Genomic DNA, 17,247 nt, shown 5'->3' with positions numbered 1-17,247 from the left:
TTTGCCAAAAAGGGAGAAATATAATCCAATAAAAAGACAACACTAGAAAAAATGAATAATCACAAACAGATACCAAACTACATCTTTGACTCACACAAACAAAGGTAGGCTAAGATATTCCAAATATTTATCTCTCCGAAGATTTTCAGAAAATTTTTCTAGACTAGAAAAGACCCATAAGAAAAATTCTCAAATTTAGGCAAGTTTTGAACGTGGAAGAATTATTCTCTGCTGAACTGGAAGGAAGTATCAAATTTATGTTTTGCCGTTTGCAGACTCTAACATGGCAAATGGCACAGAAACGGCAACTGAGGTGACACACATGCTACAGGGTAAGAAACAAGCTAGTCACAAATGCCATCATTGGACTTTCATAGTAATTCACACAAGACACTCTAGGTTTAGAATTCTTTTCTTATTAGGTACAATTTTAAAAGACAGGGCTGCCCTTCATGATACATTTTTTGAAAGCTAGCATTTTGGATGAAATAATACTAAAAGGGAAATAAGAATGTTGTGAGGACTGTTATGGTGAACATGATCTTCTGGACCACTATTCTCTGTTCATTGAGAGTCATGGCAGCTTTTCAATGATGTTCGGGAGTGGTGGAGCATAGTGCACTTGCGTGGTGTTGATGACAATGAACTGTTCAACTCAGAGTGCAGAGACAACATGGGCAAAACAATAGGTTCAGCTGGCTAGGATATCTTTCTGCTGGGGAAATCAAAAAGATTCACCAAAATGACTCATTATATGTGGCATTCTTTCTCTAGCTCATATTACTTCTTTTTCCCCAGTAGTGCCACCCATCCCAGGGGAATCACTAGGAGAAATACTACAGGATCCTGCTGGAGGGCCCAAAAGGAACTAATCCCATACTGTAGCACCTGACTGTGGGCAGAGTGCATCATCCTGGTGCAATTTCCTTTTAGGTCTTCAATAATTCACCTCCTGGCAGGAGTTTTATCATAATAAATTAGGCCTACAAAAAGCATACTAAATATTCACAATACATACAGTTCCATTGGCTTTTCTGATCTTCTGAGCTTCTAAATCTGTTTTTTTCATTCCCTCTGAGCACAAGACCTCTGCTCCTATCTCCACTGTGCTATCCTCTCTGGGTATTTCTGGAAAGCTTTACTGAACAGCAACAATGGAAGAATCAACGTAGAACACTGGAAAGAGCATTCACAATTTCCCTGCATCACTACAGCATAAGTAGCATAGCACATATAAAAAAAAATGGAATGAGGAAAGACAGACTCTGTTAGGTTTATTGTGCCCATGTCCTCCAAATAATATATCACTTGTGAATAACTGTTACATGTCCCTATTTAAAAGATTATGCAGAAGCCATCAATGATATTTCTAAATAGTTATTACAGTCTATGCTTTGAGAAGCAAATACAGCTGAGTATATTAGATTTCATGACTATTGCAAGATTAAGCCCAACACTACAGTTAATGTAAAAAAATGTGCAGTACCAAATCCTGCTTTGATCATACTTTGTTTTCATGCAAAAACTTTAAATATACCATGTGATTTAAAAAAAAAAAAAAATTAGGTGTGTTTACAAAATAATCTAAAAAAAAAAATCACACCTTTCTGTGATGCATTTCACAGCGACTATGCATACTAGTTACACAATCAACTGCTTGTCTCTATAAGTCGGTCATTTGGTGGCATTTCACATGGTGTACAGAGAAAGTATCTGGGACTTCAGAGAACTATGTGGTTTGGTTTGTTGGTTTGTTTCAGTTTGTTTTTCTTGGGTTTTTGTGGGGTTTTTTTCTTCTTTTTTTTTTTTTTTCATCTGAACTGTTTGATAAAGAGGTTGAGACTTCTACCATTTTCTTTAATGTAAATCCTTATTAAGCATTGCCCTTGAAACCTCTGGAAGTCCAGCTCTTGTAGAACTGTTTCAACCTGAAGCTACGAAACTGTTTGACTTCACTTTCTGAAGAACAGACATTTTTCTTGAATGGAGACTTCTGAAGGGAAATTCTAAACACCCACACCTCTTACATGAAGCTCACCAAAAAATACTAGATGCAAGCAGGATCATTTGGGATACGAGCAGTTTACCTACACAAGCTATATGTTTCATATTTGAGTAAATATTGGGTCAAAACAGTCACTGAGGAGGTATTACATTCTCCAGGATTAGTGCAGTGGTTGTTTGGATTATAAATGCTGTCTTGATTTACAAAATAGGTACTAGCTTACTTTAACAATTTATCTCAAACTTTTATTTTTTTAACTTACTTTTTCCTTTTAAGAGCTGAAGTTTACAGTCCAGCTTTCTTTACAAATGACAGACTTGCAGACCATCAATAAAATTCCAAGGCAACTACTTCAAACTGAGAACCCCACAAAAAAAATTCAGTTGTTACTAATGCTTATCTGACTACCAACTGATCACCCTGCCACATGATCACAACTGAAAATCACACTTGTTTTGCCGTTTGCCACTTCTAAAGGAAGGTGGCTACTACTTGGAAAGATTTAACTTTTATGTTAGTTTTAAAGTAAACCCATCTGAAACCACAAACTTTAGGGCGTTGATGTTCATGTAATGAGATTATAGGAGTTACAAATCAAGAGTAGTAAAATCACTAAGAATAATGCAGAGTATTAAAACCCTGCCAAAAACCTTCTACACAGATACCAGTAAAGTGGGTATTCTAATTAGGCACAGCTGTACCAGACTGAGAGAATTTGATTGTGTCTCATATCAGGCCTCATGGAGAGCTTCCACTGACATCAGTAGTAACCAATGAAGATCCACAGGCTTGATCCACTACTATTAAAGTTAACATAGTTTTAGTACTATGTCAGCAGGGACAGGATCAGTTCCCAGACAGACTACTACCTGTAGTCATGCCTGTGATTGTCTGGGAAAAAGACAGCCCACCTTAGGTGGTGTACACCATACACTCCGGTCATAAATAGGATGCCAAGCCCAAGCTGGCTGTTAATAGCACAGATCCATTCATTTATTATTCCTCATTTTCAATCCATTTCATTATCCTATTTGCAACCAAAATACTCCCAGCTCTCCATTCCAAACAGCAGATTATGCCACTTAATGGCAATTAAATGTCCGAAAGGCATTCAAAAGGCTATTACCAAAACATATTTTCAAGCACCAGAACAAATCATTTCATATAGGCATTGAAATTCATGAGTGAGTCTTCAGTGTGAATGTCCGTGTTGGGGTCATATTTATAGGCATTAACACAACATTAATCTTCAGTAATAAATAATGATACTAAAACTTTCTCCAAATTACTAAGACAATCTGAAGGCATGAGAATTTTAAAATGATAAAGTTTCTTACCCATCTTTACCTTACCTTACTTTTCTTACCTTACTTTTACCTTACCTTTACCTTACTTTTCTTACCACCTTACACACCTTCTCTACTACGGACATTGTTTTTAAACCCCAAAATTAACAGCAGGATAAATCAGGAAATAAGATAACACTTAGCAAGCTTTACATTCACCTATTCACACTTCAAAGCTAAGCATATAGGTTCAATTTCTGAAAACATTTTCAGTTACTTAAAAAACAGACAAACAAAACCCAAAACACAAAAAACAACTTTGTTGATGTTAGAATCCTACTATTGAAAGCAGACTGAAAAGTCAAAGGGCAATCAGTTACATCACCTCACCAAAGAGACGCAAGAAAAAGCATTTGCCAGTTTTTCTCCAATTGTATTAGTTGATCTACTACAATACCTCTCCTGCCAACCTTGTCTCATTTTACATGTGAGATCTCCTCTGATAAATGCATTATTATTTTCAGAACAGATTTTTTTTTTTTTTTCCTTAGAGGTCAGCATATCTACATTTAATTGAACTATGAGCAAACGCAGAACAGACTAGGCTAAGCAAGTCACTCCTAACTGTTTATTTTAAATGTTAGCTAAAGCCCACTTATTCTCACTTATCTCATTGGGTTTGGATTGGGCTAAGGATCCCACCTACTCAGAGAGCATTTTGATTCTATCTATAGAAAGCTACACCATACTGAAAGCGTTTCTTCCTTTTGATGTGAGATATGGCAACAATAACACCTCAGTTCTAAAATATAACAAGACAGCAATATAAAACATAGTAGTGACTAAAATTCCCAGTGACAACTGACTATAAAGTTAAGCTAAAATGATCTAAATGGGGTTGTCATAATGGCAGGTTTAGGCCTAATGAGCGTCCCAAATTCAAACCTGATTCAGCTCACTGCAGGACAAAAATAAAGAATTATGAACTAGAGTAACTGGCTTGTTAGGGTGTCTCACATACAGCCTTGCCCTGCTGTCACATACACCCCTGTTGGCTCTATTTGGAGATACGCTTTCAAATAACCTAAAAAATTCGAAAGCTTCTGCCCCTTTTTAATACTAAAGTCTAATATATTTCACTGGCAGAAAATTATTGAAAATCATCACACATATAACCAATGGCACAATCAGAGATATCAAATACCTTCTGAATATAAAAATGAGACTTAAGTGTATTTCCTTATTATTTTTTGAACATCCATTACAACATACCTCTCATTTCTCACCTGTACCTCTTCACTACCTCTTTATTTCACAAATAAGAAAACTTGAGCTTGAGCATAAGAAGTGATCACTCCTGGTCTTGTAGCTTCCAGTGAACAATAATCGATGGTCTGTTACTTCCACTGATATTTGAACAACTTTTGGGGATGAATTGCAGACTAATAAGCAAGTTGAAACTGTGAAAATGAAGTAATTCTGTAGCAGCTGTCCATTGTAAAGGCTCTACACTGACAAAGTCACCTTTTTTTCTGGCGGAAGCGGAAAGTCAAGATAATTCATTCAGTTGTAACAACGAAGGGCAGAGCTGACAGTGCAGCACAGACATTCATTCCAGCCTGAGCGCTGTCTTAACAAAAAGTATTTCCTTTTGTGCCCTATAGGATGCGCTTTTTCAACACCTAGTGGGAAAAGTTATTTTGTTCTGTAATGCAGGAAAACATTATACAAAGTAACTAACAAAGACATGAAATAAAGTTGAATTTCTGATACTATGTTTGAGGTTTTGGGATTGTCAGGTTTTGGGGTTGGTTTTTTTTTTGGATATTTTTTTTTTTTTTCTCCAGCAACTTGCTTTCCTTAACCAATATTGAAATATATTTTGAATATATATTGAAATATAATTTAGTATCCTCCTATTTCCTCTATTTATGTGTTTTGATTACCCCAACATTCCTTTATGCAGAGCTCAGCTCAGAAGCTTTTAATTACCTCCTTGACAACGCAGAGTTGGACCAAACCTGGTGATAATTAGAAGAGCTTCATTATGTTTGGACTCTACATTTTTAAACAAGCTTTAATTATTAGTTCTCAAGTAAAATGTTCAGTGTAGTTCCTGTCTGTGGTCTATCCTGCTTCTTGCTGTGATTCTTACTGAACTGCAGAGCAGCCTACAGCTCCCACAGGATACTCAGTTACATATGAGTTCCTCGCATTCTAATTCTATTTCATTACACGAAATATACTAAATTTAGTTGTAAGTAGTTTTGTTAAAGCAAAACTCTAAGAGTCTGTGCTGTCATATAGATTGCATTAATAAACAGGATTACAAAATATTAAGAGAGTGTCTAAACGTTAAGGGATGGTTGAAAAAATCTCTAATTAAGTAATTCAAGTGTAATATATTTAATTAGATACAGTCTTACAGCATCTTCTTAAAGGCATTTAAAAATAAGCTCCCCATTAAACTCACACTACTTTTAAACAGACAGAATTCTCACAGTATGCAAATAAAACATCTCACAAGAATTATTAATCTTTTTACCACCTAGCATACCTTATGCTCAGTGTAGGACTCAACCCATAATAATCTCTTTACAGTAAAGTCTTTTAGCTTAGGTCTGTCCAATACACTTCATTTTCTACAGGTACACCTCTCACCAGCCAGGATCATTGCTAAAATCAGGGATTAATGTACTTTATTTATTATCAAACTTGAACAAATACTTGTTCATGCTTCCAAAATCTGCAACATAAACAGATCAGAAATGAGGAGCCATTACTCAGCAGCTCCTCAAACTGGGTATGTTCACATTTCTAGATGTACCTTACAACATTGAAGCTGTGGCTGACTACAAATCCCCTACATCTGCCAAAGTAATGGAGGACAGCTTTTCAAACATATGTAAACACAAGATGTAATCAAGCCTTGCCATGTACCAAATTACTGAAATTCAGCATGTGCAAGTGATCTCTTCAATCTCCTATAAAATAATAATTACAATACCAGACTATTCTTTCTTCCCATCTTAAACATATCACACACTAACATTTCAGCTTCATATATTCAGATTAAATCCAGTCATGCAAGAACTAAAACCTGTAAGAATTCCCTCTTGCAGGAAGATATTTCTAAAACCAATCTAAAATATTAAGTTACTATTCTTGCTTTTCATTTAGGACTAAGTAAGCCTCTGTAATGAATGTGCTCCAGATATGAAAAGGTATTAGAAACACTTATTTTCCTCTGTGTTTTTATAGAGAACAAGGAGGACAGTTAATGCTGACAGAGACAAGGCAAAGGCTGCATCTTCCCCGATAAGGCTGAACTGTGCTGAAGAGCTTCTCATGCAGAAGTGCAGGACAGGAGCAGCTCACCCCATTATCTCCACTGCCCACGCTTCTTCTCTAAGGCACAGAGACAGCAATCACCAAGTGGCAAATGTTCACCCCCTCCAGTACAAATGAGCCTTTGGACTGTGTTTTCTGTGTTGTTTTTACTATCATTATGAGCATCAAGGTTGTCATCTTCACAGCTCAGAAAGTAGTTAGTTAAGGCAAAGGCACAGCCTCTTAATGGAGAAGCTTTGGTAGGAAGAGAGCCCATGTGCACTATGAAAAGCTGTTGCAAAATCTTAGTTCAGTAGCAGGTTGTATTATTTCTACACTGCTTTGAGATAATCAGTACATTTAAAAGTGTGTATTGTATAAACTCAGAAACAGCAATCAATGAGTATTTTCACCTGTTAGATACTACAATTTATAAATTTTTTCATTTGCAACCTGCATTTTTCTAACATTTTTGATTGATGGAAAGTAATTACAATCAACTGTATTACACTGAGATACAGTCTTATAAATAAACAGTTGACGTTATAAAATAAAGATTGAAATCTAAAAGCAAAAGAAACCCAAACTGCTTAAGGAAAAAGTCATTGTTGTGTGTATTTATGCATAGCATTTTGGCTTTTTAGATAGATATGAAAAAAAGAAAAAAAAAAAAAAAGAGGGAGGATTGAACTTCAACACTATGACCCTTACGTAGCTCGGCCAGATTTCAGACTAAACACTAATGTGGTTTAGCTACTTATGAAATAATTATAAAAGTACCTCTACCCTTCTAAATTAGGAGAACTGACACTCATCATAATAATCCCTGCAGTTAAGAACCTGAACCCACTGAACCCTGGCATTGCAAGGTCTTCATATTTGATACTGTTAAATGGCAGGAAAAATCACCATAGTGTTTCAGTGCAGCCTATCTCTAAGTTTCAAACAAAAATTCTGCTTAGCTTTTGTAAATTCACTGACAGATTGAACAAGAAAATTAATTTCCTCTCCACACAGCACTACTCTTAAACAAACAAACAAATAAACAAGAAAATAAGAACCCAGCACCAAAACCAAACAAATAAAACACAAAAAACCCACAACACTAACAAAGCACATCCCCTTGGAAGACATTTAATAGACTGGTTTTAGCAAGTGTTACACAATCAATCCCAAGTCAAAATTTTTGGGATAGCTTAGTACTATTTTAATGATAACCCTCTGACCACTTGTTCTGTAATCCAATAGGGGGAGTGGAAACAAAGATTCTCTACATCTTTTTTTAATATTCCCTACATCTTTTTTCAATATTCAACAGTATTACTCAGGCTACAGCTCTCAGCCACTCTGAGCACACTATTGGAAATGCTATTTTACTATGCATTAAACTGGCAAACATAAGTAAACATTAGCATTGTACAATGCAGCCCAATTTTGTAGGTTAGCAAAATTTTTTGATAAAAGTCTTTTGGTTTTGTTAAAATCCTGATTACATTTAGAAGCAGCACAGAAACTGCAGGCTAGATTGTACATTCTCTACCTTCCTTGCCAACCACGTTAGGAGAAAACCCCTGTTGTTGCAGTGAAAACAGACGAGCAAAACTCTTCCAAGAGGATAACACCATCTTATCTCAAATGCTTGCTTTACAAGTTCTGACATCAGTAAGAATAATCAGATCCAGAAAAGAAGCTATTTGCTATTAATACTGATTTAACGGTTTGCTGTTACACAGTGCTATAGCCCCTCTATCTGGTAAGAACCAGCAATCTAGGCTCGGTTCCTACTGAACTGGAATCTTAAACTTTAACAGCAATGATGCTACAAAATGAACAATGTGAAGATCATTTCATAATTTTGGTTTCATAAAGTAACTACATCTTAAAACACAACCTTCCATCTCTAATGTTTTAGACAACGTTTTTTGTCTATAAGCTTTATGAAAAAGTCAGTGTTGGCATATACACAGCTGAGGAAGTAATACAGAGTAAAACTGTACAAAACCAGAAGCATGATTTTCTAGAATAATACGAAAAAAATCAAGTAAGAAAATAGTTTAAAATTAAAGTGCAAAAAAATTCATAATCCACATGTCTCGTGACAGGCTACAGCTGAGCAACTACAGTCCCCTAGAACACAAAGATTTTACTACTGAGCATATTTCAGGCAAAGACTAAACAGGCTGATGGTATATTAATATTTTTCATGATAGTGCTAAACACACACACACACAAGAAAATGCACTGATGGAAACTAATTTCTAATAAGCATGTTTAAATAATGATGACAACTCTTACAAAGCAGCACTTTAAAGCTGGTGTACACTTATTTACACAGGCATGTTTTGTAAGCACTCACGTTGCAATCTAAGACACAGTAACAGATTTAATCACAGAGATGTTCATGTAAATGTACCCTAATTCTGCAGATGCCTAACTCTACAAAAGAGAAAAGGCATCACTCCCACACCCTAATGTGGGCCTATATGTTTGCAAAACTGGGCCATATAGCAAACTCATTATAAAACCAGAAGACTCTAAACTAATTAATTCAGTACTTCTACATGGAATACTAACAAGGTATTTTTTCCCCAGTTCTTTGCTAACAAAGTTACAAAATGCCTCAGTGAAAGGTCTTTTCATATAGATGAAAATACTAATGATTTTTCTATAAAGAGCACCTACCACATCACCAATATATATACATTGCTAATGAGCATAAAATACAAGTTGGGCAGGCGGGCATGGGACACAACTTCAGGGCCCTTAGAATTGCCAAGAGATTAATTCAAATTTTAAAAGGAAAGAAAAACAAAAAACAACAACAAAATAACACCCACAACCACAACATGCCAAACACAGGAGTAACATATTGTAAAAAACACCTGAAGGTCATGGGATTGTCCTCTTTAGATGCTACGTGAGAAATACAGCTTTAGAAATGCAAAATTCTGCCCTTGGAGGACAGAAAAGGTGGAACACTAGAAGAACTGTGTAGGTTTCACTTATTTTATCAATATTTTTCAATATTACTAGAGTAATATTGAGCATATCAATAAAGTTTCAGAAACAGACATTTAAACAGTTATCAATAAGCATTTAGTAAATGTATTTTTTCCTGCTTTCACCAAATTTCACCAGAAAGATTTGATCCATTAAGGTATTTCTTCCATGAAAATGACACTGAAATTTATAAATGCAGTTGTTATTTTCATTTTCCTCTTGGCTGCTTTATTTATTTTTGTCTTCTTGAATTCATTTTAACAAGGGGCCCCAGAAACCTGTAAGCTAAAAAGTAAAAATCCATTCAAAACCACTTGTCCAACTGTGTGCATTTACTCTCTCTGTGTGTTACCCAGAAGCCATTTGAAAGCTCATCTTCTTCCTTGTCCTGCTCAGAGGTGCCCTTGCCCAGCAAGCCCGTCTGTGCAGCCCTCACAGGGAGGTAGTTCCCTCCACTGAAGCTGTACTTTACTCAGTGGAGTGGCTTGAAATTAGGTATGATGGGGAAGGCAGAAGTATAAATGCAGGTTTAAGAGCTGTCTGCCTTGGAAATTTAGCTCTGAGCACAGCCCCAGTTTTGATCTGGAGCACCTTATTAAATGACACTTCTAACCCTCACCATATGAATCCAAGAACTAAGTCTCTAAATCCCTTAGAGTAAGAAATCATCTCCGTAACACAAAGTATCTTGCTGTTTTTCCTGTGTTTTGTCTACTCTTGTAATGAACAAAAACAAACAAAAAAAAAAAGGTACCTATTTTTAATAGTAACAGTGACAACAAATCCCTTCCACACAGTGGAAATTGAGAGAGACTTTCAAATGAAAAAGGTGCCCTTTAACTTGGCATTCAGTCCAGTTAGCTACAATGAAACCACTAGGTTTCTTTTCTGAACCATACAGCAAGGACAAGCACCACAACCAAAGTAGCTGTCTTGGCAAAGACTAGTCTTGAAGTTACTGCAGGCTTTGAGGTCCTGCTGCCCCTTGAAAACAGGTACCATGCAAATGTACAAATACCTGCTTGCATTTTGTGTGAGTACATGCATGTGCACACACGTGCGGGCACATTTAAGTTGGGAATATACCAAACTTGTTCAAAGAATCTCAAAAAGATATCACCAGGCTCAGAGACACGTAAAAGTCTCTGGGTTTTATTTATATGTCTGACCAGGTAGGTAGTCCTACACAATTTTACTAGGCACCTTTCCTTGTGCAGTTTCTTTCCAAACAAGTCATGGGAGAAATCAGCAAAACCAAACACTAGAGTGCTTTAGGTACTTCCTGAAAGCCACATGAGCTATAGAAGTTAAAGTCAAAGCCAAATCCATATCAATCCATGTATTTACTGCGCTTTGCAGTAAATTCAAAGCAATGAGTCAGATGATAAATGCTCTGCAACACTACACACAATACTGTAGATAGAGACAGGTCTTTTGCTTTAATTTTTAATTTCCATTTTCTGTGGGTTTAGACAAACCACTGACATTACTTTAGCATGATACTTTGCAATGAATCAATACTTTAATTTAATAATGGTATTCTGTTGTCAACATATAATATATCACATAATGTCTTTGTATAGATGCTACAAAAATATGCCAAATAAAATGCAAGGCTTTACTTCTACCAGTGATCACAGGTTAAATCAATGTAATGACAATCCTTATAGCCCCCAAAAGAATTTTCTCCAGCATTAAAAAGCAGCATGGATTAATTTCAGCCATAGTCCTTCCTCTCATAACACCAGTGCTATGAAAGCTCTCCTAGGTCATGGGATTCCAACAAACACTTCAATAAAAGGAACATACAGGAGAAATAGCTAGAAAGAATCAATGTACCTATTTGTGAGAGGGCCTTTCATTTAAGCACTCCACTTCCTTATCAATTCAGTGATAACTGCAGCAGTTCCTAACTATTAAGTGGGTTGAACATGAAATTAAGTCCAGTGTCATCCAACTTTATTGAAACAGATGAAGCAAGTTGTAGCTGTAAAATATGAAAAATAAAATAAAACCACAATAACTTCCACTTTAGTGGTGTGACTACAATTCTGTATTTCTCATTTTTATCTTGACAGTAGCCTTCCTGTTGACAAGTATTTCAGATGGGAAACACAAACCTAATCATGTCTGTGGTACATTGACTCATGGTATGTGAATAGAAAGTAAGTGGGAATAAGGAAGGAGCAAATGCTTTTATAACTCCCAGTTGTTCACTTTGGTATTTTTTTTCCAATTCAACAGCTTTTGATGCATTACAAATTGACAAATAACTGACATTAATCTTAGTCAATGCTACAGGCAGGTGCTTTACAGTCACGTGTGCTCCCCTCGGTTTCAATGACAGCTCATGATCATGATGCAAAATGTTCATAGATGCATGTCATTCGTTGGCAGAATGTTTTAGAGCTCTGAGAAGAGTAGGTCTGGTCTTACTATGGTTTGGCACCTCCCACAACACCCTCCAGTTCGTGAAAACCCCGCAGTTCCATCTAAGTGTCATCCTTAATGTGAAAAAGATATTTGAGTCAGTGCAAAACAAAACAAACAGCTTTTACCAAAATGTCAGTGTTGGTAACAGTTTGGCTGCCAGATGCTTGTTACTTGAACCCATGCCGTGCATAACAAACAGATAGAGATATGACTAGGATAAACGACTGGACCAGAAAATCTTTAGCAGGAAATCAAAGTCTACTCAGGCTGCAGTCTGGAGTCATAATAAAAGGTCACAATTGGACTTCACAAGATATATTGTTTAAGAGGTCCATAACATCTCTTTCCCTGGTTACTATGCATTAGTTGAGCCCCATCTGTCTGACCTCAGATCTCTGCATTAGCCTTTGGTCATATGAACACAAGAGAAACCACAGTGCTATTTCATAGCTGAATTCATGCAGGCATTCTTATAAGTACAGTATCTCAATTTAAAGACAATACCATTACTGAAGAACTCAGAATACCACAAAAAAAAATGCATATTGGAAAAAAATCAGGGCATGACTCTATAGATATGAAACTAATGGCTTGATAAAAACAAAACCTCACTGGTGTGTTCCAGTCAGTTGGTTGATTTTCCTGATCTACAAGCTGGACTATCCTTCTAAATCAATGACCGATTTTTATGCTGAGCACTGGATGAAGAGGCTTATGCTGAAAAGCCGTAGTCTGTGCATGATCATGAGAAACACATGCAGTCAACAAGACACAGATCAAGACTTGATGAGTAAGTGGCTTTTGCTTAGTCAGAGCCTGAAGGATCTTCATCAAGAACTTTCAAAACAGCTAACAGATCGCTTGATTTTGAGTGAAATACAACCAAGAATTATTGTCATTATGCACTCCCACAAGAAAGAGAGAGACTTCACAACATCTCCTCACATGAATATACACACAGAGAAAAGACTTTACCAACATTTATTTCAGGTGGGCAATCATCCAGCTTTCTGGAGAAATAACTCCCAGTTTGCCTTCCATTTTCCTAAATCATATTCTGAGTCCATTTCTATGTGTTAAAACAATTAAATAAACTGCAACACGAAGCTGTATAAATAAAGACAGCTGCTTCTTTTCTTAAAATCTGTAAAATGTTCAATAACCTATGACAACTTCCCACCTAAGTGCCTTGCCAAGCCAGAAGATCACACAAGGATGTGCACTATTTTGAAAGCTGGGACATCAGATTTGTCATGTCAGATTTGCATTCACACAGTGCAGTGGGATCCATGACTTTCAGTTCAAGAGCAGCTGGAGCAATGGGCACAGGAAGAACATGCAGCTCACCCTGGGAAATGAGGATGAATTTGTTTTTTAAAATTCCCTTTCTCCCTAAGAGCTATTAGTGGCAGATGCAGACATTTGCTTTGGGGTCACATCATGTCAGCAGTTCATGGCATAAAGACTGCAGTTCTTCTCCCTCTCTCCTCCAGTAGATACTGCAGCCTCAGAGAATTTTACACGTATCCTCAGAGATGTTTATATGTATCAGGAAAGTACAGCTGTAGGCTTCAAAAAAAAAAAAAAATTCCACATGCCCTACAAATTCAAATCCTTTTTTACATAATCTATTTAATCTTCCATTAATGATAATCTCTGCTATCAATGTGCCCAAACAGGGTCAATTTCTGCTGGATTTGCACTTCTTGCATTTCATCCTATAACCAAGCTGTATTTAATGAAGGGAAACACCCTGCTGTAAAAGGTCTTAGCAGTCTCCCTAAAACAAATAATAGTTATGAGACTCTGCAACTGCCAGGAACATTTCAAGATTGTGGGTGTTCTTCTTCCTTTATATGCCTTGCATGGGGCGGAGTCCTGCCAGCTGAACATTATTTATTAATCAGGATATTCTTGCCTTCTATATCTTGCAAGGAGACAACATAGAGAGGTGGAAATTGCTGAGATTTTCTCTTAAATACCCAAAAAGATAGAAAGGGGAGAAGGAAGGGATTGCAAGGGAACATTTAGACCCCGACAGGTCCCACCTGACATGCCCAGCAGCATTTCAGACACACACAGGTCATGGCAGTTTGAAACACCATATAGCATACTGGGTTCACACAAGGCTTGAAAACAGGGACACACATTGAAAATCAGGCTCCCTTTGCTGTTTTGTTTTTTAAAACAGTACCCTATACAGCTCCCTACACTTAAGTGAAATGAATAGGGTTCAGCTCCATGAGAGATTTTTCTTCTAGTAACATCTGGCTTCTTTAGGTTGTACCTACAGAGCAAGCAGGCTCAGACACACCTGTAAGGGATGGTTTTCTCTCAGTAGCAGACACTGGGGAAGCAAGTTACTGTCTTGTTTGCCCTTCTGATTTAGTGATAGTTTTATTCATAATCATTCCCAGCGATCCACCACCTGCACACCTACCCACACATACATGACCAATTTGCTGTTCTTCTCCTGATTTTGTCAGTTCAGAAGATCAGCTCACTCTGCATATACTCTCTGCCCCAGGGCTCATCAGCAAATACATTTAATGGACAAAATAAAGTTCAAACGACTTGCTAACAAAATCCTCTAGCAGAATAACCATATATTAGCATGTGAAAGGGGAGCCCTGAGCTTATTCAGGTGATAGCATTCGATTCAATTGACATTCCTAGCAGAAGCAACAAAGAGTTAATGGAGGACACACGGCTTCTCATTTCCTCTGCTGCATCCAAGAAAATACAGAAGATGACTATAATACAATATAATTGAGCATTTCATTAAATAGCACTACACAGAAGTTCTTTTGGCACGGACTGCATTTGTCCTAAATAACCTTTACAAGAAGGTGAAAGTTGATGCACTCAGATCAAATGAATTTTCAGATTCAGCCTGAATCCTTAGGTTTGTGCCTGGGAGAGTGGAAAGGGCCAGCCACCGAGCATCAATTGGGGAACTGTCCCCCTCCTCTGATTAAAAAAAATTAGTCGGTTAAGGCAAGACGGTGCTGTGGCTACACGCAGGAGCCAAGAAAGCGTTTGGCTGTCTCTGCATATTCGCGGGGTGCCCTGTGCTCCTTTCCTGGTGCTGTTGGCGGCGGCTCTTCAGGAGCCGGGCGGTGGGACGGAGGAAGCATCCTTCCAGAGACCGATCTCGTCTATTTCAAACGAGGCGATTGTGTGAAAGTCGAACTCCCACCCCGGCAGAGAGCTACAGGCACAACCCACCCCGCAGCTCCCGAGGACCACTCTCCCCGCTGCCCCTTCTGGAAGCCGCCGCTGCCTGAGGGGGCATCACTTATCCCCTTCGCTCAGACACCTCTCAGCATCTCCTAAATACATTCCGCAGACCAGCCTGGAAGGGGAAAGAGAGATCTGCATCTTTCCTAAAAACCACAGCGAAATCTAGTCACCTCAAATGGCTTCTCCTGCCTCACGATCCATCACGAAAGTGGGGAACTTGCCGGGCGGGGAAGGAGGCGTAAGGGGGGAGAGAAAAAAGAAGCGCAAACTTCGGAGATCTCCAGCCTCCCGCAGGGCAGCAGCGGCCCGGGAACCCCGCGTTTCACTGAGACGCGGCGGCAGCCTCCGACCGAAGCATCTCCCCGGCTCGACCCCGCCGGCGCTGGGCAAACAGTCAGTTTTGACGGCTAGACGCGAACAAGCGGGAGCTGCGGGCGCCCCGAGGGCGCGGGGCGGTGGCTTTACTTACGGATTTTGGGGGTCGTGCTGGCCTCCGGTGTGGTGGTGGTTGACTCCTGGAAGGGAGACAAGGTCCAGGACGGCGCCGAGTCGTGGACGTAGATCTTGTAGGAGGAGGTAGCGTGTGCCGCAGTGGGCCAGGCGGGCAGCGGCGGGGTGCTGGGGGCGGCGGGCGGCGGCCGGGCGCCGCGGCCGGCGGTGCCGGGGGGGCCGCTGGCGGGCGGCGCCGTGTGGGGCGCGGCGGGGTGCCGTGCCGCGGTGGGCCGCGGGCCGCCCCGCGCCGGTCCGCGGGTGCCGGGGGGCCGCGGGGGGGCCCGGCTCATCGTGGTGAGGCGGGGGCTGACGCGGCTGGGCGGCCGCGGCGTGGCGGCGGCGGTGGTCTCCGCGCCGCGAGGGGGGGCGGTGGGCTTGGAGAGGAAGAAGGGGTCCTGCCCCACGCCCTTGGCGTCCATCAGCTCGGTGGGGACGTACTCCTTGACGGAGCCCACCACGATCCACTTGAGCAGCATGAGGCTGAGCCCCAGGCCGATGAAGCCGATGAAGAGGGGCACTACGCACAGCCACGTCTGCTGCCGGTTCCAGACGATGCAGTCGCTGCAGCGCAGCTCCCGAGGCGGTCCCCCGGCCCCATCCCCGCCCGGGCCCCCCGCCGCCGCTGCTCCCTCCGCCGCCCCGGGCGCCGCGGCGCCGGCAGCCCCCTCGCTCATCCTAGGGGCCGTCCGCAGCGCCGCCGCGGCCCCGGGGCATCAGCGCGCCGCGGCTGCCGGCGGCATGCGGCGGAGGGGGGCGGAGGAGAGCGGAGCGCGGCGCAGCGGAGCAGGCGGCGGGAGCGCCCCACTCAGTCACGCCGCCGGCATGGCGTGCCCCGCGCCGCGCCGCCCCGCGCAGCCTCCCGCGGCCGCGGAGTCAGCGGGACGGCCGCGCCATCCGCCGGGCGCCGTCCTTTGGCGCTGCCTGCTTCAGCCTCTTCGCTCTCCTTCTGCCTCTGCTCACAGGTTTTTCTTTTTCTATTTTTTTTTTTCCTCCGGGTAATGAGTCGCAAGAATCAGCCTCCTCGATTTCTTTTCTTTTTATCCCAAGCGTGCGGCTCCGGCGGCGGGCAGGCACATTCCTTCACATTCACGCTCCTTCTCTCCTCTCCTCGTTTTCCTCTCCCCTCGAGGCTGGGGGATCTTTTCTTTCCGTCTTTCCTTCCTTTCCTCTGCTCCCTCCCCCGCCCGCTCGGCTCCTGCCTATGCCGGGCCGCGGCGCAGCAGCATCCCCCGGCTGCTTCGCGGGGAGGCGGCGGCGCGGCGCTGCGCACCCGCCACTCCGCGGCCCCGCGGCCAACCCGCGGCCGGCGCCGGGCCAGGGAGGCCGATCCGCGGGCGGGGCCCGGGGGCAGGAGGCACGGCTCCGCGCCCGCGCTAAGTCCAGCCCGGCATCGAAACTCCGGCGAGGTTTCCCGAAAAGCGAAATTTAAAATCCACAGACACACAAAAAATTAAGATG

The 17,247-nt window shown here is 41.0% G+C and overlaps 1 protein-coding gene across 1 annotated transcript in view; it reads right to left on the bottom strand.

Annotated features, from left to right (window-relative positions):
- Positions 1 to 16,463, bottom strand: part of NRG3 (neuregulin 3) — a gene marked incomplete at both ends in the record, with an annotated part of 401,478 nt that extends 385,015 nt beyond the window's left edge. The window contains one exon of the mRNA XM_082052925.1: positions 15,767 to 16,463. Within this exon, the coding sequence (XP_081909051.1) occupies positions 15,767 to 16,463 (697 nt within the window). The remainder of the gene's footprint in view (positions 1 to 15,766) is intronic.
- Positions 16,464 to 17,247: the final 784 nt, after the last annotated feature.

The sequence above is a fragment of the Streptopelia decaocto genome (genome assembly GCF_964273445.1).
Source record: "Streptopelia decaocto genome assembly, chromosome: 5".
NCBI classification, from domain to species: Eukaryota; Metazoa; Chordata; class Aves; order Columbiformes; family Columbidae; genus Streptopelia; species Streptopelia decaocto.
Note: the sequence above shows the minus strand (reverse complement) of the source record. Positions and strands in the feature narration are given on the sequence as shown.